At 40.4% G+C, this 26,176-nt stretch overlaps 1 protein-coding gene across 1 annotated transcript in view; it reads right to left on the reverse strand.

Annotated features, from left to right (window-relative positions):
• Positions 1-26,176, reverse strand: part of SPON1 (spondin 1) — a 334,437-nt gene that overhangs the window by 296,478 nt on the left and 11,783 nt on the right. Inside the window, exon 2 of the mRNA XM_003122966.7 lies at positions 17,204-17,310. Coding sequence (XP_003123014.4) covers positions 17,204-17,310 — 107 coding nt within the window. The remainder of the gene's footprint in view (positions 1-17,203; positions 17,311-26,176) is intronic.

Below are 26,176 nucleotides of genomic sequence, written 5' to 3' on the forward strand. Positions count from 1 at the left end.
CCATCCATGTTGCTAAAAATGCCGGTATTTCGTTCTTTTTAATGGCTGAGTAATATTCCATTGTGTATATGTACCACATCTTCCGGATCCAGTCCTCTGTCGATGGACATTTAGGTTGTTTCCATGTCTTGGCTATTGTAAATAGTGCTGCAATGAACATCGTAGTACATGTGTCTTTGTGAGTCATGGTTTTCTCTGGATAGATGCCCAGGAGTGGGATTGCTAGATCAAATGGTAGTTCTGTGTTTAGTTTCTGAGGAATCTCCATAGTGGTTGCACCAAATTACAATCCCACCAACAGTATAAGAGGATTCCTTTTTCTTCACACCCTCTCAGCACTTATTGTTTGTAGACTTTTTGATGATGGCCATTCTGGGTGGTGTAAGGTGGTACCTCATAGTGGTTTTGGTTTGCATTTCTCTAATAATGAGTGATGTTGAACATTTTTTCATGTGTTTTTTAGTCATCTGTATGTCTTCTTTGGAGAACTGTCTGTTTGGATCTTCTGCCCATCTTTTGATGGGGTTGTTTGTTTTTTTTTTTTGGTGTGGAGCTGTAGAAGGTATTTATACATTTGGGAGACTAATCCCTTGTCAGTTGATTCATTGCAAAGATTTTCTCCCATTCTGTGGGTTGTCTTTTCGTTTTGTTTAGGGTTTCCTTTGCTGTGCAGAAACTTTTAAGTTTGATTAGGTGCCATTTGTTTATTTTTGTTTTTATTGTCAATACTCTAAGAGGTGGATCTGAGAAGATGTTGCTGTGGTTTACATCAGAGAGTGTTTGGCTTATGTTTTCCTCTAAGAGTTTTACAGTGTCTGGTCTTATATCTAGGTCTTTAATCCATTTGGAGTTTATTTTTGTGTATGGTGTTAGGAACTGTTCTAATTTCATTCTTTTATATGTGGCTGTCCAGTTTTCCCTGTACCACTTATTGAACAAGCTGTCCTTTCTCCATTGTTTATTCTTGCCTCCTTTGTCATAGATGAATTGGCTGTAGGTGCGTGTGTTTAATTCTGGGCTTTCTATCCTGTTCCACTGATCTATATGTCTGTCTTTGTGCCAGTACCATACAGTTTTGACGACTGTTGCTTTATAGTAGCGTCTGAAGTCAGAGAGCCTGATTCTTCCAGCTCCATTTTTCTTTTTCAGGATATCTTTCTATTCTGGGTCATTTGTGCTTCCAAACAAACTTTAAAATATTTTGTTTGAGTTCTGTGAAAAATGTCCTTGGTAATTTGATAGGGATTGCATTGAATCTGTAGATTGCCTTAGGTAGTATAGTCATTTTGATAATATTAACTCTTCCAATCCACGAGCATGGTATATCTTTCCATCTATTTGTGTCATCTTGGATTTCTTTCATCAGTGGCTTATAGTTTTCAGAGTACAGGTCTTTTGTCTCTTTAGGTAGGTTTACTCCTAGGTATTTTATTCTTTTGGATGTGATAGTAAATGGGATTGCTTCCCTAATTTCTTTTTCTGCTCTTTCATTGTTAGTGTATAGAAATGCCATTGATTTCTGTGTATTAATTTTGTATCCTGAGACTTTGCCAAATTTGTGGATGAGCTCTAACAGTTTTCTGGTAGAGTCTTTAGGATTCTCTAGGAATAGTATCATGTCATCTGCAAATAGTGATAGTTTTACTTCTTCCTTTCCAATCTGGATTCCTTTTATTTCTTTTACTTCTCTGATTGCTATGGCTAGGACTTCCAGAACTATGTTGAAGAGTAGTGGCAAGAGCGGGCATCCTTGTCTTGTTCCTGACCTCAGTGGGAATTCTTTCAGCTTTTCACCATTGAGAATGATGTTCGCTGTGGGTTTGTCATATATGGCCTTTATCATGTTGAGGTAGGTTCCCTCTATGCCCACTTTCTGAAGGGTTTTTATCAGAAATGGGTGTTGGATTTTGTCAAAGGCTTTTACCGTGTCTATTGAGAGGATCATATGGTTTTTATTCTTCAGTTTGTTAATGTGGTGTATCACACTGATGGATTTGTGGATATTGAAGAACGCTTGCATCCCTGGGATAAGTCCCAATTGATCATGATGTACAATCCTTTTAATGTATTCTTGGATGCAGGTTGCTAGTATTTTGTAGAGGAGTTTTGCTTGGATGGTCTGTAGTTTTCTTTTTTTGTGGTATGTTTGTCTGGTTTTGGTATCTGGGTGATGGTGGCCTCATAGAATGAGTTTTGGATTATCCCTTCCTCTGCAATTTTTTGAAATAGTTTCAGAAGGATAGGCGTTAGCTCTTCTCTAAATGTTTGATGGAATCCGCCTGTGACGCCATCTGGTCCTGGACTTTTGTTTGTTGGAAGTTTTTTAATGACAGTTTCAATTTCAGTTCTTGTGATTGGTCCATTCATCTTTTCTATTTCATGATGGTTTAGTCTTGGAAGATTTTACTTTTCTGAGAATTTGTCCATTTCTTCTAGGTTTTCCGTTTTACTGGCATATAGTTGTATATAGTAGTCTCTTATGATCCTCTGGATTTCTGTGATGTCCACTGTTACTTCTCCTTTTTCATTTCTAATTTTATTGAGTCCTCTCTGTTTTTTGCTTGATAAGTCTGGTTAGGGGTTTATCAATTTTGTTGATCTTTTCAAAGAACCAGCTTTTTGTTTCATTGATCTTTTCTATGGTTTTCTTTGTTTCTATTTCATTGATTTCTGCTCTGATCTTTATGATTTATTTCCTTCAGCCAACATTAGGTCTTGTCTGTTCTTCCCTCTCGAGCTGCTTTAGATTTAAAGTTAGCTTGTTTATTTGAGCTTTTTCTTGTTTCCTGAGGTGGGCTTGTATTGCTCTAAACTTTCCTCTTAGAATGGCTTTTGCTGCATCCCATAGGTTTTGGAGTGTCGTATCTTTGTTGTCATTTGCTGCTAGGTATTTTTAAATTTCCTCTTTGATTTCTTCAGTGATCCATTGGTTGTTTAGTAGCATGTTGTTTAGTCTCCACGTGTTTGTGTTTTTTGCAGATTTCTTTTTGTTGATTTCCAGTCGTATAGTGTTGTGGTCAGAAAAGATGCTTGATATGATTTCAATTTTCTTAAAGTTACCGAGGTTGGATTTGTAGCCCAGGATGTGATCAATTTTAGAGAATGTTCCATGTGCACTTGAGAAAAATGTGTATTCTGTTGCTTTAGGATGGAATGACCTATAAATATCTATTAAGTCCATCTGGTTTAATGCTTCATTCAGGGCCTGTGTTTCCTTATTGATTTTCTGTCTGGTTGATCTGTCCATCTGTCTGTTGATCTGTAAGTGGGATGTTAAAGTCCCTCACTATTATTGTGTTATCATTGATTTGTCCTTTTAAGGTTGTTAGCAGTTGCTTTATATATTGTGGTGAAACTATGTTGGGTGCGTAGATATTTAAAATTTTTATATCTTCTTCTTGGATTGACCCTTTGATCATTATGTAATGACCTTCACTGTCCCTTAAAATGTTCTCCATTTTAAAGTCTATTTTGTCTGATATGAGTATTGCTACTCCAGCTTTCTTTTGACCCCCATTTGCGTGAAATATTTTCTTCCATCCTCTCACTTTCAATTTGTATGTGTCCCTAGAAGTGAAGTGGGTCTCTTGAAGACAGTATATATGTGGGTCTTGTTTTTGTATCCATTCAGCCAGTCCATGTCTTTTGGTTGGGGCGTTTAATCTATTAACATTTAAGGTAATTATTGATGTGTATGTTCTTACTGCCATTTTATTAATTGCTTTGGATTCGTTTTTGTTGCTCTTTTTTCTTTCCCTCTTCTCTTGTTCCTTTCTGCCTAGAGAAGTTCTTTTAGTATTTGTTTTAAGGCAGGTTTAGTGTTGCTGAATTCTCTCAGCTTTTGCCTATCTGTGAAGGTTTTGATTTCTCCTTCAAATCTGAATGAGAGCCTTGCTGGGTAGAGTAATCTAGGTTGGAGGTTTTTTCCATTCATCACATTAAGTATATCATTCCACTCCCTTATGGCCTGCAGAGTTTCTGCTGAAAAATCTGCCGATAACCTTATTGGGGTTCCCTTGTATGTTATTTGTTTCTTTTCCCTAGCTGCTTTCAAGATTTTCTCTTTGTCCTTAATTTTGGTCAGTTTGATTAACGTGTCTCGGTGTATTCCTCCTTGAGTTTGCTTTATATGGTACTTGTTGTACTTCCTGGATTTGAGTGAGTGATTCCTTTCCCATGTTAGGGAAATTTTTGGCTATTATCTCTTGGAATATTTTTCCCTGTCTCCTTCTCTCTCTCTTCTCCTTCTGGCACCCCTATAATACGGATGTTGGTGCATTTAACGTTGTCCCAGAGTTCTCTGAGACTCTCTTCATTTGTTTTCATTCATTTTTCTCTTTTCTGTTCCACTTCCTTAATTTCCACTAATCTGTCCTCTGCCTCGCTTATTCGTTCTTCTGCCTCCTGTATTCTGCTGAATATTTTATTTCAGTTATTGTATTTTGCATCTCTTCTTGTTTAAGTTTTATATCTTGTATCTCTTTGCTCAGTGTTTCCTCTAAGGTATCCATCTTTGCCTCCAGTTTATTTCCAATGTCTTGCATCATCTTCAGCATCAACAGTCTAAATTCTTTTTCCTGGAGGCTGAGAATCTCATTACTTAACTGATTTTCTGGGGTTTTTCCTTTCTCCCTCATCTGAGTTATAGTTCTCTGTCTTTTTGTTTTTGTATGTTTTTGGTGTGGTGACCTCTTGTGTCCTCCTCTTTTTCTTCTGGAGTAGGATATCTTTTTTAAGGTTTCTGGTCCATTTGGGTGAAAAATGCTCAGTTTTTAGTTGTGAATTTTGTTGTTTTTAGGAGAGATGTTGAGCTCCAGTCCTTCTATTCCACCATATTAATCCCATCTCTCAAAAATAAAATACCCTTTAAAGTTCACCCCAAAAAATCAAATATCTGGGAATACACCTGACCAAGGAGGTGAAAGACTTATATGCTGAGAACTATAAAATATCAATCAAGGAAATTTAAGCAGATGTAAAGAAATGGAAAGATATTCCATGCTCCTGGGTTGGAAAAAAAAATGTTGTAAATATGGCCATACTACCCAAAGCGGTCTACAGATTCAACACAATCCCTACCAAATCACCCATGACATTTTTCACAGAACTAGAACAAACAATCCAAATATTTATATGGAACCACAAAAGATCCTGAATTAACAAAGCAATTCTGGGGAACAAGACCCAAGCAGGAGGCATAACTCTCCCAGACCTCAGGCACTATGACAAAGCCACAGTCATCAAGACAGTGTGATACTGATACCAAAACAGACAGACAGACAGCCCAGTGGAACAGAATAGAGAGCTCAGAAATAAACCCTGACACCTACGGTCAATTAATCTGTGACAAAGGAGGCAAGAACAGAACATGGGAAAAAGACAGTCTTTTCAGCATGTATTGCTGGGAAACCTGGACAGATGCATGCAAATCCATGAAACCAGAACACACCCTCACACCATGCACAAAACAACAACAAACAAACAAACAAACAAACAAAAAACCCTCAAAATGGCTGAAAGACTTAAATATAAGACAAGACCCCATCAAACTCCTGGAAGAGAACAGAGGCAAAACATTCTCTGACATCAACCTTACAAATGTTTTCTCAGGTCAGTCTCCCTAAGCAACAGAAATAAAAGCAAAAATAAACCAATGGGACCTAATCAAACTGACAAGCTTTTGCACAGCAAAGGAAACCAAAACGACAACTCACAGAATGGGAGAAAATAGCTTCAAATGATGCAACTGACAAGGGCTTAATCTCTAGAATATACAAGCAACTTGTACAACTCAACAGCAAAAAGCCAACAACCCAATGGAAAAATGGGCAAAAGACCTGAATAGACATTTCCCCAAGGAAGATATACAGATGGCCAACAAGCACTTGAAACAATGCTCCACATCCCTGATTACTACAGACATGCAAATCCAAACTACCATGAGGTACCACCTCACACCAGTCAGAATGGCCATCATTAATAAGTCCACAAATAACAAAGGCTGGAGGAGGTGTGGAGGAAAGGGAACCCTCCTGCGCCATTGGTGGGAATGTCAGCTGGCACAACCACTATGGAGAACAGTATGGAGGTACTTTAGAAATCTATACATACAACTACCATATGACCCAGCAATCCCACTCTTGGACATATATCTGGACAAAACTTTCCTTGAAAAAGACACATGCACCCACATGTTCATTGCAGCACTATTCACAATAGCCAAGACATGGAATCAACTCAAATGTCCACCGAGAGATGGTTGGAGTAATAAGATGTGGTATATACACATAATGGAATACTATTCAGTCATATAAAAGAACAAAATAATGCTAATTTGCAGGAACATGGATGGAACTAGAGACTCTCCTACTGAGTGAAGTAAGTCAGAAAGAGAAAGACAAATACCATAGGATATCACTTATATCTGGAATCATGGACTTGGAGAATAGACTTGTGGTTGCTGAGGGGGAAGGGGAGGGAGTGGGATGGATTGGGAGCTTGGGGTTAGTAGATGCAGACTATTGTCTTTGGAATGGATTAGCAATGAGATCCTGCTGTGTGGCACTGGGAACTCTGTCTAGTCACTTATGATGGAACATGAAATGTGACAAAATAGAATGTATACATGTATGTGTAACTGGATCACCATGCTGTACAGTAGAAAAAAAATAAAAGGCAAAAAAATAAGATGCTCAACATTGCTAATTATCAGAGAAATGCACATCAAAACTATAATAAGGCATCACCGCACACTGGTCAGAATGGCCATCATCAAAAAGTCTACAAACAATAAATCCTGGAGAGGTAATGAAGAAAAGGAACGCTTCTGTACTGTTGGGAGGCATGTAAATTGCTGCAGCCCCTATGGAGAGCAGTCTTGAGGTTCTCTAAAAAAATTAAAAATAGAAGAGTTCCTGTTGTGGTGCAGCAGAAACGAATCTGACTAGCAACCATGAGGTTGCGGGTTCAATCCCTGGCCTTGCTGAGTGGGTTAAGGATCCAGCGTTGGTGTGAGCTGTGGTATAGGTCTCAGATGTGGCTTGGATCCAGCATTGCTGTGGCTATGGTGTAGGCCAGTCCTCTAGCCAGGGAACCTCTATATGCAAATGCAGCCCTAAAAAAAAAAGGAAAGAAAAAAGAAAAAAAAAACAAAACTAAAAACAGAGTTGCCATATGATCCAGCAACCCCATATATCCAGAAAAGCTGGAAACTATTTCAAAAAGATAAATGTGCTCCAATGTTCACAGCAGCACTGTTTATAATAGCTAAGACATGGAAGCAACCTAAATGCCCATCAACAGATGAACAGATAAGGAATATTACTTGACCATAAATAGAATGAAATAATGCCATTTACAACAACATGGATGACCTGGATTATCATATTAAGTGAAGCAAGCCAAACAGAGAAAGACAAGTATCATGTGATATCACATATATGTGGAATCTAAAAAAATGATTCAAATGAACTTATTTACAAAACAGAAACAGACTCACAGACATAGAAAATAAACTTATGGTTACCAAAGGGGAAGGGGGGAGGGATAAAATAGGATTTTGTGATTAACAGATACACACTACAATTTATAAAACAGATTTTATATATACATTATATATATGTAATACATAAAACAACAAAGACTTACTGTATAGCACAGGGAATCATATTCAATATCTTATTACAACCTATAATGGAAAAGAATCTGAAAAAGAATACATATACATATATGCAACTGAATCACTTTGCTGTATACCTAAAATACAATATTATAAATCAACTATACTTAATTAGAAAAAAATAATTATTGTCTCTAAAAACTATTTTCTCTTCTCCCAAATCAGTACTCACTCCTCACTTCCTGCAAATGATTGCTTTATTTGCACGCATGCAGCAATTATAGCACTCACTATGCTGCAATATGGTTTTTCTTATACAAATCTCTTGATGTCACAGGTAGGAAATGACAGCATTGCCCTGAAATGACAGCATTTTCCTGCAGTAGACAGATGAGACCACCCAATATCCAAGAAAATAGGTATCTAGGCTCTCCCATTTTTGTCATCCACCTGGGTACCTAGCCTATCAGGGTTGAGACGTTCTGCGGCAGATCTTGACCTCCTAATTAATACCAGTGACTAGACCTTAATTATTCATCTCAATATGCTCAGAGCCTATTATGCTGCTTTTTACATAGCTGATAATTAGTGCTTTTATTAGTTCATCTCAGCTAATGTTTATTGAGTGTCCACCAGGCACAGTGCTAATTGATAGAAATACACTGGTGAACAAAGTAGATATAGTTTTACCCTACAATTTGGTGGGGCAGAGAAATACTAAACAAATATATAAGTTGGAATAACCACTTCAAAGGAATAGTACGGAGTGCTATGAATGGTATGGAAATATTTGAATAAACGAATGAAAGAAAACATTGTCTATTTCATACTGTGACATCCATTTATTAGAAAGATATACTTAATAGGAAACGAAAGAGAATATTGTGGGCTGTCTCAGGACAGATTAAGAATCCCCCAAAACAATCTAACTCCTGTGTTCAGGCTCCCAAGATGCAGCCTAAGACCTCATTAGTTTTTTTGGGTCCTATCTCATGAGTGACTCATTCTGAACTCACTCACAGGCAACTAAAAACCCTAAGATATTTTTGCTGTTTTTTAACATGCTGCCATAAATCCAAATCTCCTTGTATGCATCCAACTGGTTATTTGGATCTATGTAAGAGGTAACTTTCTGTGTTTGTCCATTAGCTTTCATCTTGCTGGATTTGGTCTATCGATTTGACCTGCCCAAATCCTGTCATGCCCAGTCGTGTTTGTATATTTCCCTTCACAGCAAAGGGTATGGCTACTGAATAGAATTCCCTGTTTGTATGTTTCCCTTCACAGCAATGGGTATGGCTACTGAATGGAATTCCCATATTCAAGTTGCTAAAAGGAGTGAAAATTGAGTAGGGGTGGGGGCGGGTGCCTGGGGGTAGAGATCACCTGTGAAATACAATCAGAAACATAAAAATGTCTGTATCTTTGCATTTGTTTGTTTGTTTGTTTGTTTTGATTTTGGTTTTTTCGTGTTTTAAGGCTGCACTCGTGGCATATGGAGGTTCCCAGGCTAGGGGTCGAATCAGAGCTATAACCACCAGCCTACACCACAGCCACTGCAATACTGGATCCTTAACCCACTGAGCAAGGTCAGGGATTGAACCTGCATCCTCGTGGATACTAGTGAGGTTCTTTGACTGCTGAGCCATGATGGGAACTCCAAAAATGTCCATATCTTTGCATTTGTAATTATACTTCTGCGAATCTCTTCTAGCAAAATAATACCAAATAAGGAAAAAAGTTTTATGTAAGAAATTGTTTTTACTACATCATTTATAGCAGTGAATAGCAGACTGGAAAATTCTAATATCTTATAATGGTCATGATTAAGCTTAGATGAGCGTAACAAGAGAAGGTTTCCTATAAACTAAGAGAGAATTCCTCAGAACATGCTTGCAATAGCATTTTGTTTTTAGAAAAGTGTGTTGAGAACTCATTTAGCTCCTCACATGGCTTAAAACTCCTTAGGTGCTAATAAATATGTATTGTTAATAAGGAGATAATGAAAATAGTTTATAAACAGGTGATTAAGAATATGGAATAATTAGTTATTGAAAGATACTTGTTTGTGTGGTATTGATAAGGAATCTTCTCAGGCAAACAGCTTTTAAAATGAGGCTTTTTCCTTGGATTGGCAGACTATTTCCTAAATTAGCTGATGCACATAGGCCTTAAATTAAAAATAAAATAAAGCAGCTGGAGTTCCCTGGTGGCCTAGTGGTTAATGATCTGGTGTTGTCACTGCTGTGGCTTGGGTCACTGCTGTTGTGCCAGTTCGATCCCTGGCCCTGGAACTTCTTCTGCATGTGACGGGCCCATCCATGCATATACAAAATAAATAAAATAAAACAGTGGTATTATAAATTAGCAGCTTGAATTTTGGTACAAATACTGTGCTTAAAATTCTGCCAAATTTGAGTGCCTACTGCATGAAGGGTGCCGTTCGAGGTGCTGGGATATAGCAGCAAACAAGACAGGCACAGATCCCTGCCTCCTGGAACTTACTGTTTAGTAGAAGTGAAAGATAACACTCAAGTCAGCAAGTGAACCAGACAGCACGTCAGGTGGCAATAAAGGCAACAGATAAACATTAAGTGGTGGCGAGGGATACAGCTTAGGGGGAATGAAGTTTCAAACAGGGCAATGGGGCAGCACCCCCACCCCATTCCCCCAGGAAAGGGATGTCTGAGCAGAGACCTGGAGGAGGAGGGAGAAAGAGCCAGTTAGTTGGCTGGGCCATGAGCATTCCAGGGAGCGACTAGCAAGAGAATTTTAAAGGATTGGTGGATTACTTTTGTACAGGCAGTCCAGCCGCTGCATTCCTTGTCACTTTCAATTAACCATGAGTACACCCAGCTAGCTCATCAAAGAGACTCCCGTGTCTCTCCCTTCTGGAGGCCAGGGACAGACACCCTAGTCTGTGCCAAAGCTGCCACGCTGGACCATGCAGCTGGAAGCAGAGGAGGGAGCCCCACCTCCTCCTCTTCGGGCCTCTTGCTGGGCTGGTGAAAGCTGTAACCCTTGCCTCCCTGTCCCTAGCTGCCCCATTCCCTCCCTGCTGAGTCTAAAGGGGCATTAAAATTTGCTCTTGTTTCTTTTGTACCTGGTGAGTCTGTGCTGTCTGTGTAAGGGCTCTCTCATTTAGAAGCAAAATCACCCACTCTCAGAGTCACTTTTAGAACTAGGAATGTAATCTTTCCCCACATTTAAAGGGTATTAGAGTTCTGCTGTTGGTGTTAAGTCATCAAAGCTGTCATATTTGGAGTGAGGGTGAGAACAAAGAAGTATATCCAAATATTTGTTAATTGCTACATATATATTTTAAAAATTGCATTGGCATTTGCAGCTTCTGATCATCTGCTCATGTTCCAAGTGATGACTTGCTGACTTTTTGCCACATCTGTTGATCTAAGGCACAGTTACAAGGAAGATGCTGTGAGCTCCATGAGGGCAGAACTATGTCTGTTTTTTCCCCTTTGTATCCCCAGTTCCTGGCATATGGGAGACACTTACTATATACTGATGAATAAATGAGTGACTCCACAGATGACAGATATGGTACAGAGAGGAAAGACTTTTATGCTAGAGTGGAAGAGGGGAAGCACAGAGACCACAGTGTCTGAAGCAGAAGAGGTAACTTTTGAGATACTGAGTATACAAGTGAAGAGTTTAATTAATGCACAAGGGCAGGGCAGGGCTGGGGAGATGAGTGTGAGAAAATCACCAGCACAGGGTCCCTTCTCCCTCTACCTTCCACCCACCTCCTACACCACAGATGTTTAATTACTTTGGTCAGTTTACTTAAACCCTTGGAAACTCTGTTTCATCATCTGGAAAATGGGAATAACCATCCTGCCTTCACAGTGTTGTTATGAGAATTAATTAGGACAAGGAATATAAAGCTCTTGACATAGAGACTATTACCATAAAAAAGTTATAATAGATTCTCACTTTATCACTTAACACGTACATATTGAGAGACAGTGTACGTGGTTGGGAGCAGGGATCTGGAGTCAGACTGCCCGGGTTTGAATCCCAGCTTTATCACTTAGAGCTGAAAGACCTTTAGAGTTAATGAATTGCTCTGTGCCATTTCCTCATCTGGGAAAAACAGGACAATAACACTGATCTTCTGGTGCTGCTCTGAAGGTTAAATGAGTTAATAAACATAAACCACTGAAAACTGTATCTGGCACACAAGAATTATTATCAAGGCTAGGCATGTTTCATGTGTGTTTCCCACTTTGATCCCTCTAGGGCTCAAACAGCAGATATGTTGATATAGGACCGAGGAATTCACTTTGGATGGGCTGGATCCATTTCTCATTTCAACAGTGGTTCTCAAACTCAGTTACATTGGATTCACTCTGGGAGCTTGCTCAAACACAGACCTGATTCAGTAGGTCTGGGTGGAGCTTGAGATTTTTTTTTTTAATTTTTAAAAATTACAGTTGATGTACAATATTCTGTCAATTTCTGCAGTACAGCAAAGTGACCCAGTCTCATATATATATACTCTTTTTCTCACATTATCCTCCATCATATTCTATTCAAAGTGACTAGATATAGTTCCCTGTGCTATACAGCAATGAGATTCTGTACCTCTAACAAGTTCTCAGGTAGTGCTAATGCTGCTGGTCCAAGGACAACGCTCTGAGAACCTCTGTGGTAGAACAAGAAAGGATGTCAGAAGCTCCAAGAGAAGGAGAGAAGGAGGATGTATAAAGAGATAAGGGTTTGGCAAAAGAAATAAAAGGCATACAAATAGGAAGAGAGCAGTAAAACGCATACAAATAGGCAGAAAGCAGTGAAACTGTCACTGTATGCAGATGACATGATACTATACACAGAAAACCCTAAGGACTCAACCCAAAAACTACTTGAACTGATCGACAAATTCAGAAAAGTAGCAGAATAAAATATTAGCATTCAGAAATCAGTTGCATTTCTGTATACTAACAATGAAATACTAGAAAAGGAATACAAAAATACAACACCTTTTAAAAATGCACCACAAAAAATTAAATACCTGGGAATACACCTGACCAAGGAGGTGAAAGACTTACATGCTGAGAACTATAAAACATTAATCAAGGAAATTTAAGCAGATGTAAAGAAATGGAAAGATATTCCATGCTCCTGGGTTGGAAAAAGTAATATTGTAAAAATGGCCATACTACCCAAAGCGATCTACAGATTCAACACAATCCCTACCAAATCACCCATGACATTTTTCACAGAACTAGAACAAACAATCCAAATATTTATATGGAACCACAAAAGATCCTGAATTAACAAAGCAATTCTGGGGAACAAGATCCAAGCAGGAGGCATAACTCTCCCAGACCTCAGGCACTATGACAAAGCCACAGTCATCAAGACAGTGTGATACTGATACCAAAACAGACAGACAGACAGCCCAGTGGAACAGAATAGAGAGCCCAGAAATAAACCCTGACACCTACGGTCAATTAATCTGTGACAAAGGAGGCAAGAACAGAACATGGGAAAAAGACAGTCTTTTCAGCATGTATTGCTGGGAAACCTGGACAGATGCATGCAAATCCATGAAACCAGAACACACCCTCACACCATGCACAAAAAAACAACAAACAAACAAACAAACAAACAAACAAAAAACCCTCAAAATGGCTGAAAGACTTAAATATAAGACAAGACCCCATCAAACTCCTGGAAGAGAACAGAGGCAAAACATTCTCTGACATCAACCTTACAAATGTTTTCTCAGGTCAGTCTCCCTAAGCAACAGAAATAAAAGCAAAAATAAACCAATGGGACCTAATCAAACTGACAAGCTTTTGCACAGCAAAGGAAACCAAAACGACAACTCACAGAATGGGAGAAAATAGCTTCAAATGATGCAACTGACAAGGGCTTAATCTCTAGAATATACAAGCAACTTGTACAACTCAACAGCAAAAAGCCAACAACCCAATGGAAAAATGGGCAAAAGACCTGAATAGACATTTCCCCAAGGAAGATATACAGATGGCCAACAAGCACTTGAAACAATGCTCCACATCCCTGATTACTACAGACATGCAAATCCAAACTACCATGAGGTACCACCTCACACCAGTCAGAATGGCCATCATTAATAAGTCCACAAATAACAAAGGCTGGAGGAGGTGTGGAGGAAAGGGAACCCTCCTGCGCCACTGGTGGGAATGTAAGCTGGTACAACCACTATGGAGAACAGTATGGAGGTACCTTAGAAATCTATACATACAACTACCATATGACCCAGCAATCCCACTCTTGGACATATATCTGGACAAAACTTTCCTTGAAAAAGACACATGCACCCACATGTTCATTGCAGCACTATTCACAATAGCCAAGACATGGAATCAACTCAAATGTCCACCGAGAGATGGTTGGAGTAATAAGATGTGGTATATACACATAATGGAATACTATTCAGTCATATAAAAGAACAAAATAATGCTAATTTGCAGGAACATGGATGGAACTAGAGACTCTCCTACTGAGTGAAGTAAGTCAGAAAGAGAAAGACAAATACCATAGGATATCACTTATATCTGGAATTTAATATATGGCACAAATGAACCTTTCCACAGAGAAGAAAATCATGGACTTGGAGAATAGACTTGTGGTTGCTGAGGGGGAAGGGGAGGGAGTGGGATGGATTGGGAGCTTGGGGTTAATAGATGCAGACTATTGCCTTTGGAATGGATTAGCAATGAGATCCTGCTGTGTAGCACTTGGAGCTCTGTCTAGTCACTTATGATGGAGCATGATAATGTGACAAAATAGAATGTATACATGTATGTGTAACTGGATCACTATGCTGTACAGTAGCAACAAAAAAATTGTTTTGGGGAAATAACAATTTAAAAAAAAGAGAGAGAGATAGGGGTTTGGGAAAAATCTCAAATAGGACAGATTTATAGAAAAAATAATTTGTTCATTTATCCATTCAACAAATATTTATTCACTGCCCACTGTAAGTAGGGCCCTGTATTTCCCAATTGCTTGCAAAGACCAAGATTTAACCAAGCGGAAACAACAGTGAGTTGGACAGGATTATCAAGCTATTGAATTAAAATAACTCATGCATTGTGTGTGTGTGTGTGTGTGTGTGTGTGTGTGTGTGTGTGTGTGTGTGTGTATCAGAATACACCCAATATAAAATTTACCATTTTAACCATTTTTAAGTATACAGTTCATGGCATTAAGTATATTCATGTGTTGTACAAGCTTTACCACCATTTATCTCTAGAACTTTTTTCATCTTCCCAAACTGAAACTCCACACCTGTTCATCATTAATTTCCAGTTTCCCCTCCTCCACATCCCCAGGCAACCACCATTCTTTCTGTTTCTGTGAATTTGACTCCTCTATGTAGCTCATATAATTGACAACAGACAATATTTGTCATTTTTAGGCTGCTTACTTCATTTCATTTAGTATAATGTCTTCAAGGGTCATCCATGTTAGAGGATATGTCAGAGTTTCCTTCCTTTTCAAGGGTGAATAATATTCCACTCTCTGTATATGCCACATTTTTTTTTAATCCATTCATTCATCCACGGACATGTAGGTTGTTTTTGCTTTTTGGCTATTGTGAATCATGCGACTGTGAACATGAGTGTACACATGTCTGTTCAAGTCCCCGCTTTCTACTCTTTGGGGTACATACTTCTAAGCATCATTTTAAAGCAGATAAATTTTGTTTGGGTGAATATGAAGATTACACCCCCCCAATCCCCCACATTTTCCCCTCTTAGAACTTTTCCCTTCCTGACACTCAGGTAGCTAGATCTCTCAGCTGCCCCCACGTGATAAATCTTTCACACCTTCCAGTAAAATAGCACAACGAGAACAAGGGGAATATATTTTAGCACTTTATGGACTGAATGCATGCATGGATCTTCCTTTCCCTTTAATGACATCCTTGCTGATGCACTGTCCAAACACACCCATGTCAGGAGTTTGTTCACTACTATAAGGAAGCCATTTAGTTGTTGGAATCAGACACCTGATAGAAAAGCCTGGCCTTACCACTTACTAGCCCTTTAGGCAAGTGATCTAATCTCTCCAGTTTCAATTTTCCTGATCTATAAAATAGCAATAATAGTTCCTATCTACTTGGTTGTTTTGAGAATTAAACTAAGATGAAGTCAACTAATTAAGATACAATCAACCAAGATAAGGTTAAGCACTTAACCAAGTGCCTGGCATATTGTAGGTACCCAACAAATACCTAAGGCATCCTTAATGTTATTGGGTAACTCCTTCAGATACATGCCAAGAAAGTTCCTGCTATGTAGGTCCATAGAAGGACATTATAATGAGCATGGAATTAACAGTCTCACTAGACCAGAAGCCCAGAAATCTAAACATTTTTTTTTAATTACAGGATTCAGGAGGTTCCCTTGTGATGCAGCAGGTTAAGGATCTGACATTGCCACAGCTGTAGTGCAGGCTACAACTGTGGCACGGGTTTGAACCCTGGCTTGGGAACTTTCACATGCCATGGGTGTGGCAAACAAAAAAAATCACAGGATTCAAAATTACAACCTGGCCACAAAGGGTTAAAAGATGTCTTTGGATGGGGAAGCTATTTTGGGGACATGGTCCTCTGTGGAACCCACAAGTGGTACCAGAGTCCCCAGCAGCAGCTATGGGTATAAGTATTCTTCTTAAGATTTTTTTTCTTAAGTTTGCAAATGCCAGACAAAAATGGATTCCAGAACAATGGAAACTGGAAATGAGAAATGGTTCCAGGAAATTTGGCCAGGCCTTCTCCTAGGATCGCCCCAGTCCTTCTGGGACATGTTCTGACAACTCACTGGCTGCTTTCTAAAGCTCTGAGAGGGGGTGATATTCCCGCCACTGCCTTTGGAAGAATATTCCCCTGTGAAATATGACTCACTGTCAGGGCCCTTGCCTTTGAGATTCCCTTTCTTCTCCTGACCCACTTTCGTCTTGCTGTGCCCTTTTGTCCAAAGTCAAACGAAGCACCCCTGGAGGAGGCGGCTCTGTGCAGACTGACATTTAAAGACCATTACCACCTCTTAAACTCAGCCCTGTTCATTTAGCCAAGCAAAGCATGTTTAATTCTTTTAATCGTCCCTCATAAATCAATCTCTTCTTTCCCTTAATAGTCCTTCTCCTGTGCTTTGAACTCCCTCCAGTCTGGCCATCCTGAGCTCTTGTTCCGTTTACACTTGAGAATTGCCAGTCAATCATGAAACGGCTGCATAGGAAAAACAGCCAGGTCTCGCCAGTGTTCTGGGAGCTCTCACCATGCTGGACAATCTGCTGCCCAAAGGCTCCGTAAGCCCCAGAAGAGCCCTGCCTGGTGCTCAACCCAAAAGGCTTGAAGGTAGACTTGAGCCATTTGCTGCCTGCTCCATTATGGGTCTTTGTATGGCTCTGGCTCCCTGGCCAATGATCAAGGGCATTGCATGAGGTGCCATCTCAGACAACTGCCCCCTTCCTTTCCCTCAGCCTCCTCAGTACCCCCGCCCACTTTTCACTTGGGCTTCTACCTGCAAGGCGACAAGGGCCACTGGATAAACCGAGAAGGGGTCTTACCTGGAAGGTCCCAGCGTGGTCTTCCTCTTTATCACCCTCTCTATTCTCTTTGAGGGCAATTAATGTGAATCCTCTGAAGTAGGAGGGAGGGGCTGCTGATAGTGTCACTGCAGAGAAAAAAGAAAGCAGATGATAAGCATGAGAATCAGCTGGCTTCCATTTGTTCTCCAACATCCCAGACCTGTGGGTTGCAAGGAACAGCTGACAGTGGGAAAGGCTCATTCCACTGAGCAGTGAACTTTCACCTTCACCACCCAGCTCCCTCTCACATTTCAGTACCTGATAAATGCCTTTACTGAGATTTCACTTGGGAATTTTTTTTTACATATTTTCTAAATTTTAATAGTGGGTTGACTTACAGTGTTGTGCCAGTTTCTGCTATGCAGCAAAAAAAAAAAAAAAAAAATGCACACACACAGAGACATATTTCTTTTCTTATATTATCTTCCATCATGGTCTATCCCAAGAGATTGGATATATTTCTTGAATCAAACAAGGCTGAGATGAGCTCTCTCCTGGTAACCACAATCTGATAAAAATAGTCCCTGGTTAGCAACTCCAGTCTTGAGAGTTACCTAATGTTACCCTTTCATGGATTGGCCCAAGAGAAATCCAGCTGCTCTCAGCACAAACTCCAGTAGGATGCCCTTTGTGGCAGAGACTGCTGTGTGTTTTGCAAAACACATTTCCTATTTCTTGTGGATACACAGCTAGATCACATTCCCATCCTCCCTTGTAGTTAGGTCTGTCTGTGCCCCAGTCCTGATGGTAGAAAGGATAGGCAGACATGATGCATGCCACTTCCTGCCTGGCCCATCCTAACTTTCTACATGATTCTCCATTCATTCTTCCTCTCCCATCTCTGTTTGCTGAATGCAGGACAACCAGCAAAGGACTCTGATGCCCCAGGAGAAGGATGGTGGAGCCACAAGATGGAAGGAAACTGGGTTTCTGAATAACCACACAATTAATCACTGATGGACCAGAAACATTCATATTATACTTTGCATAAAGTGGAAATAAACTTATATGGTAGGAGATAGTTTATTACAGCAGTTGGAGTTATGAACCTACATTAAAATCTTCCTTCCTACATCTACCTAGAGAAGAAGATATTCATTGAAATTAAGCTCAAGGATCTTAGCAGTGATGTTCACCCTTCCCACTGTAGCTCCAGTCTCCTGAGATGGAAACCCTTTATTGCAATTTTTGCACTGGATTGCAATTCTCTTTTTAGCAGCCTTCTCCCAGGAACTCTGAGTTAATGCTAGAGAGAACTGGGTTTTAATCCTCTCTGTATCCCTATCACCTAGCACAGAGCCTGGCATCTAAAGAGACAGACACTCAATTCAAGTTTCTTGAAATTGATGTAAATTGAGGTTTAAATTACCTTACTGCCTACATGAAAGTGCTAAGATTCTTTAAACATAAAATTAGAGACTATTAGAGCTATCTTGAGAATCTTCCACTCCAAACTTCCAATTGCACAGATAGGAAGCAAAGACCCAGAAATGTCAACAGACACCCTCGCAGTAGTAAGACCACCCAGAGGCAGCCTGAGGGTCTGGCTCCCTCCCCAGTTTAAGTCCCCACCCATTGTTACACATATTGAGTATATATAGCAACACCCATAATGTGCGTATTCCATAAGGATTGACTATGTTTTCAAAATTTAAAAATCAGTTCATCGAACCTATAATATTTATGGGATTCTGATAAGAAACCCCCTGTTGGGGAGAGGCATTTAGTCTTCTAGTTTCAGTCCAGAAAATGAAACATCTCAAAAATCCAAAAACTATAAACACTAGGGCAATGCAGCCATGGTCCCTGAGCCATCAACACTATGATATCTCAGAGAAAGACTTGGAGACACAAAGATTGCATATCTCATGCTGTGATTGGTCAGTTCATCCCAACAAAAGTAAAGGTACATTCTGATTGGCTACCGACATCTATAAAAGGTCAGATCGAAAGTAAGGAAGAAAGAATGAGAGAAAAGCACAGTGAAGTAAAGAAGAGCAGGAGATGTGGGGTGCTTGGCAATGAAACAAAGAAAATGATGGTTATGATGTCAGGGGGAAGAACTGGGGTCTCTGAGGGTCAGAGAGAGAGCCCTGCCTCAGTCTGAGGTTATCTAGGGTGGGGTTGGATAGGGTGGACTTCAAGCCCATTCTACACGGAACTGGAGGAAGGGGAGCAGAGGAAACAGAGCAGACTGCAAAGGTTCGCTGCCCAGATCATGGCAAATTCCTTTTCACCATTGTAACACCCTGGTTCTGATGTGCCTTTGCTTTTATCAGCCGACACTTGTCGCTCGTTCCTGGAGGACTGGCCTCAGGTCACTAGAGTCTGCCCTGTCTAATATGAAAGGCCCAGCTCCCTTGCATCTGATGAGGACAATTCTGAGAGGTAACTGACATCTTTAAATGGCCCTGCAGGGTCAGAGCCAACCTGGGGTCATGGCCTGGCAAGGCTTCAAGGCTTCTTCCTCCCGTCTCCCTTCCCTACTCCCTTATTGGCTTCCCTGGGAGGACTTCCTCAACAAGTCACTCACACGTAAATCTTCACCTGGGGGTTTGTTATGGGTTAAATTGTGTCCTTCCCAAACATATGTTAAAGTACCAACCCTAGGTTCCTGGGAAATGTGAGCTTATTTGGAAATGGGGTCTTTGCAGATGTAATTAGTTATGATGAGATCCTACCAGATTAGGGTGACCCTACATCTAACATGGCCCACGTCCTTAGAAGAAGAGACACACATGAAAGAAGGCCAGGCGATGACAGAGGCAGAGATTGGAGTGAGGCATCTACAAGCGAACAAATGGTGAGGATTGTCACCAGAGGCTAGGAGAGGCATGGAAGAAGCGGCCTCAGAACCTCCAAAAGGAACCAATGCCAGTGACACCTTGATTTCCGGCTTTTAGCCTCTAGAACTGTGAGCAAATACATTTCTGTTGTTTTAAGCCGATAGTTTGTGGTACTATACACAGGAGGCCTAGAAAATGAATAATATCTGCTTCTGGGGAAGCCAACCTAAGACAGACAGTCAATCTCTGCAGGCTAGTCCCTGGCTTCAGGCCACAACTCAAACTCCACACACTGTGCCTCTCTGGAGAGGCTCACCAAACACATTTCCATTCTCTGCTATGCTATGTTTCAGTCCAGAGACTCGCTCCCTAGCAGTTTCCTGAAAAGCCATATCATTTCACCCTACAGTATTTTTTTTTTCCCAATTGTTATTCATATGCCTGGAATGTTCCAGTGCCTTCATTCCAGGCAAACTTCTTTAGAAATCAGCTAAATTTTCACCTTTTCTGTGATGTTTCCTCTGACTTTCCCATCAAGACCCAGGCTCTTTTTTTCCCTTGGACCTTGTTAAGATTAAAAATACCTAGGCAGGAGCTCCCATCATGGCTCAGAGGTTAACAAGCCTGACTAGCATCCATGAGGACGCGGATTTGATCCCTGGCCTCGCTCAATGGGTTAAGGACTGGGTGTTGCCATGGGCTGTGATGAAAAGGTTGCAGACATGGCTTAGATCCCACATGGCTGTGGCTGTGGCCTAGGCTGGTGGCTACAGCTCTCATTCAGCCCCTAGCCTGGGAACCTCCATATGCCACAGGGGTGGCCCTAAAAAGACAAAAACAAAACATAAAAAACAAAACTAGGCAATGGGCCTAATACCAGCATGTACCTCAAAGTATCACTGTAAAGCATAAATAACACACTGAAGTTCTTAAAATTGTGGCAGATTAACAAGCACTTAATAAACCTTAGTTCTTATTATTATCAATGATGAGATGATCACATCAAGTTACATTTTGCGTGTATTTGTTTGCATATTTATAAGTCCTTCAAAGGCAAGAACCACATCTTAGCTCAGCACAGTGATTAGCACAGAGCTGATGTGTAATTATATTTATTAAATCAAGTTTATGGGCTGGTAGACTCAGTGTTATAAATATGTCAATTCTTCTCAAATGGATTTACAGATTTAGTGCAACCTAAATTAAAATTGCAGCATGATTTCTGTGATGTTGACAGGCCGATTCTAAAATTTACGTGAAAATACAAAGGGCCAAGAATATCTAATATCTAATATCTTGAAACAGAAGGGCACAGTTGGATGGCTTATTCTACTAGATATCGAGGCTTAGTGCACCTACAGAAGTTAAGCCAGTGTACAATAGCAAGGAAAGAAAAATATGCCAACTCAACAGTTTGAGGTCCAGATAAAACTCCACATATATATGTAAACTTGATTTATGATTAAGGATGCACTGCATAACAGTGAGGGAAAGAAGGCATTTTCAGTGATAACTAGAATGATCTTGGAGTAGGAAAGAGTTTTTAAACAGGATGTTAGCAAAAAAAAAAAAACAAAAAAAAAACCCTGACAATAAAGATGTATAAATGCAATTATATCAAAATTTTGCTTATCAAAAGACACTATTTTAAAAAAGCAAGCCACGGTGTGGAAGGAGGTATATATAATCCATTTAACCAGAAATTGACTTTTATCCAAATATAGAAAGAACTCTAACATCAATCAGAAAAAGACAACCCAAAGGAAAAAAAAAAAAAAAAAAAGGAAAATCCCATGAACGAATACTTCACAAAGGAAGGTGACCAAATGACCAATGAACACACAAAAAGGCACTTAGCCACACTAGCCATTGGGGAAATAAAAATGAAACCCAAAGTAAAATACTACTGTATTGTCTAATGTTAAAAGGATTAACATTATCAAATGTTGTTAACTGGAATGAATGCTCACACACTATTGATGCAGTGAAAATGAGCTATTTTCCTGGGAAACTCTTCAGTAGCATTTGTTGAAGCTGAGTATATATACATATCTTCTATGATCCAGTACTGTCAGCCCTAAATCAACAGAAATGCAGACATATGTGAACCAAACCACACCTATAAGATGCTCATAGTAACACTATTTCTAATAGCACCCAGTTGGAAGCACTCCAATGACCATCAGCAGGAATGGTTACATAAATTGTAGTCATTGAATTGAATGCTTTAGAGTAATGAAAATGAACAAATTGCAGTTTATTTCAACAACACGGATACATCTCATAAACATAATCTTGAGTAAAATAGACAGACCCAAAAGAATACAAAAAGGATGATGACATTTATACGAAGCTCCAAACCAGGCAAAGTAATCTATGATTCTGGAGGTCGGGTCAGCACCTACAAGTGTGGGAAAGGGAGGCAGCATTGATTTGGAGCAGGGACAGGAGGGGCTTCTGGAGTGCCGGTCGTGTTCTTCTATTTTCTGATCTGGGTGCCAGCTGTGTGAACATATTCAACAAGCAACATTGGCCAAGACACATGATTCATGACTTTGTTGTATGTCAGTTTTTTTTTTTTTTTTCTCTTTTTAGGGCCACACCCACAGCATATGGAAGTTCCCAGGCTAGGGGTCAAATTAGAGCTGTAGCTGCCAGATTACACCACAGCCACACCAACACCAGATCCAAGCTGTGTCTGCAACCTACACCACAGCTCACAGCAATGCTGGATCCTTAACCCACTGAGTGAGGCCAGGGAGCAAACCTGAGTCCTCATGGATGCTAGTCAGATTTGTTTCCTCTGAGCCATTATGGGAACTCCTGTTGGTTTTCTTTTGTTAAAAATATTATTAAACAATGTTTCTCAATGATAGATACCCATCTTTTCTGTATATCTGTGCAGTGAACTTAAAGGGCTAACCATAAACTCAGCTTTCCAGAATGATGCATTCCTGGAGCTTCCAGAAAACTATAGGTTTTCCTCTACCTTACTGGATACAACACAGAATATGGAGCCCCAAGAGGCTGAACTTGAGTGGTGTTTCACTCCATAATAACCAGTGATGATGATTATGTTACATAGTATAGGAGTTTCCGTCATGGCACAGCGGAAACGAATCCGATTAGGAACCACGAGGTTGCAGGTTTGATCCCTGGCCTCACTCAGTGGGTTAAGGATCTGGTCCTGTCGTGAGCTGTGGTGTAGGTTGCAGACGTAGTTCAGATCCTGCGTTGCTGTGGCTGTGGCTGTGGCCAGCAGCTGTAGTTTCTGATTCAGTTCCTAGCCTGGGAACCTCCACATGCTGCGGGTGCAGCCCTAAGAAGCAAAAAAAAAAAAAAAAAAAAAAAAGAAAAATTATGTTACACAGTGTAAATTGAAGCAAGAGAGGAGACCCTATCTCTTCAGAGAATCCTATTATATGACTCTCTTTTGAAAGGAACAAATGTGCAGCTTGTTCTGAGTCCCAGTAATGACTGAAGATGACTGCTTGGCAATAAATAATAGAATCTTCTCTCTAATGACTCCTCCCCAGTACCTCCCAAGAGAGGCCATTAAGAGACCCAAGAAGTTCAAGAAAAAAGCTATGAAGGATTAAAACAAAGTTTAAAAAAGGTCCATTTGGAGCCATCCTGTGAGCATATACAGGGAACTGGTTAAAAGCAAAGATTTCAGATTAGACTCCCAGAGCTAGCACTTATCAAATACTTGACCTCTGGCAAGTTTTTTCACCTGTATCCTCATTTTGAAAATGAGGTTAATGATATTAGCTTTCTTGTAGGAATGTAGGGATGACTAACTAAACATTTATCATAGGGCCTGTTCTAGGTAAAGGATTCAAAATTGTCAAGGGTGATGATGGTGGTGCTGGTGCTGATGATGTTGGAGATGAAGGAGATGAAGATCAAAAGGATCAGAAGGACAATGGTGATGATGGAATGAAAGGCGCAAATGAACCTTTCCATGAGAGGCTTCATGAAAAGAAACCCATGAACTTGGAGAAGAGACTTGTAGTTGCCAAGGGGAGGGGGGAGGGAGTGAGATGGACTGGGAGTCTGAAGTTAATAGATGCAAAGAAAAAAAAAAGCTGGTCCTTGGGGACAATGATTGAAGCTCCAGAGAAAAACCCTGGTAGGGGCCAATGTAGGAACACTGACAGGACTTCAGTAGAGATGATTGTCTTAGGGAATGATCATCCCAGGGCCAGGCTATAGGGACATTTGAGTGAGTCCTTATAAGGCACTGAGTCTTCCTGCAGCTCATCACACCCAAGACAGTGAGTCTCAAGAGTCTTCTCAGCCCCTCCCAGCTCCTCACCATAAAACCTTTCAACACACCTTTCTTTTTCTTGAATACCTCTCACCCAATCTTAATGAAATATTTATCTGTGAATTATTTGCTAAATGCCAGTTTCCCCTAATAACTTATAAGCTCTGTGAGGGCAGGGACCAAAGTCTGTCTTGCATTACACCTCTGAAAATGCAGAGAAAAAAACCCAACCTCTCCTTTCTAGGAGCACACAGCCTAATAGCCAGAAGAGGACACACTCAGCAGATACTTTTTATAATATTTGATGGGTGTTATGAATGAAGTGCTCTGGGATCTCAGAGGAGGGAACATCAGAGTCTACCAGACACGTTAGAGGAGACTTTGAGGGTGAGGTGGCATTTGAGCTGGAAGTTGAATGAGGTATAGGATTTTGTCCAGTGGATAAGAGGAACAACAGCATCTTAAGTAGAGGGAAAGACATGGTGGGCCAGTCTTGGAAACCAGAGGTGATTCTGTATTTCCTAAGTCGCAAGCTGGGAGGGAGGATGTTATAGGAGGCTAGGGGAGGAAGATGAGAAGAGGGGAGGTAGCTGAAAATCTTCAGAGCCTTGGTAGGAAGTGTGGATACCACCCTGGAGGTGATGAGGAGGCACTGAAGGGCTTGAGTTAGGGAATGTCATCTTCGTGTTTACGTTTTAGGAAGATCAGGCTGGAAGCTGTGTGATTGCTGAATTATAGCTTTTCCCTAAGAACAAGCTCAGTGGCAAGGACCTCTCTGGCCTGGCTTGTTTGAGGACTGGTGTTTTGCACTGGGTCCTGACTTCAAGCTTCTATGTAAGGTGAGGTTCTCCCTTCCTTATTGTAGAAAACTCTGGTCCTGTCATTCCCAAAAAACTTTCTGGGCCATTCAAATGTTGGTTTATCAACCATCTAGCCTAAACTCCAATATATCTGGCATGTCTATTGCATTCACTGTATCTTGTCTGGTGCCATCACCCTCCTCATTCTGTCTCTGGGTTTCAGATCCCTCCAGCCCCAACCTTAATGAGAAGGTCCTAAACAGGATTCCAGTTCTATTACAAGGCCAGCCCCTGCCATCCTCATGCTATGTGTTACTGAGATGTCCCAGTCTTGACACCCCACACATTGACCACGATGAACTTGAGTTTCTGCTTTAACTTGTAACATGGGATTGGTTATAAGGACTGCTAGAGCATTGCATAAGTAACCTCCAACTCTGCACAACTTTTGAGCTCTGGGCAGCTGCAACTCACATACTTCACATAGAAATTGGCAATTCAGCCCACCCAGCAAGGAGTAGGCAGGAGAAGATGCTGGTGATAGGTTGGCAGGTAGGAAGGTAGGGCTAAAAGTCCAGGGGTAACAGACATTTTCCTCTGTTTACTATGTGTTACCTTGGATTAATTATTTAACTTTTCATCACCTCAGTGGACAATCTCCTATAAGATGGCAGGAATAGTACTTATGTTGTTATTATGACAAATAATGAATTAACATTTGCCACAGTAAGTATATATATATTTTTGCTAAATTTAATAAAATATATTTAAAAATAAATGCATCCCTTCTCTAAAATAAGGATCATCATTATCAGTTTATGTGGACTAAAGGAGATAAAGTAGATGGAGTACATAGCAGCCCCTCAATAGAAGTTCATTCTTTCCCTCATATGCTCTCTCATTGTGGAATAGCTGGGAGTCGGGTGGATGGGTCCTGCACTGGCCAATATGTGGATGGGAAGAAGAGTGGATGCTTCTGAGAAATTGGAGATACATATACCAGCCAAGAGAATGTGGCTGGGGATATGGATGAGGGCAGGGAGTTCTAAGGGACATATGCTGTCCAGGACCGCCCCCCTTACTCTGACCATGTGAT

The sequence above is a fragment of the Sus scrofa genome, chromosome 2 (genome assembly GCF_054392235.1).
Source record: "Sus scrofa isolate SSC_HxYL_T2T_F1_AM1 chromosome 2, Sscrofa_HxYL_maternal_Yorkshire_Landrace_v2.0, whole genome shotgun sequence".
Taxonomy (NCBI): Eukaryota; Metazoa; Chordata; class Mammalia; order Artiodactyla; family Suidae; genus Sus; species Sus scrofa.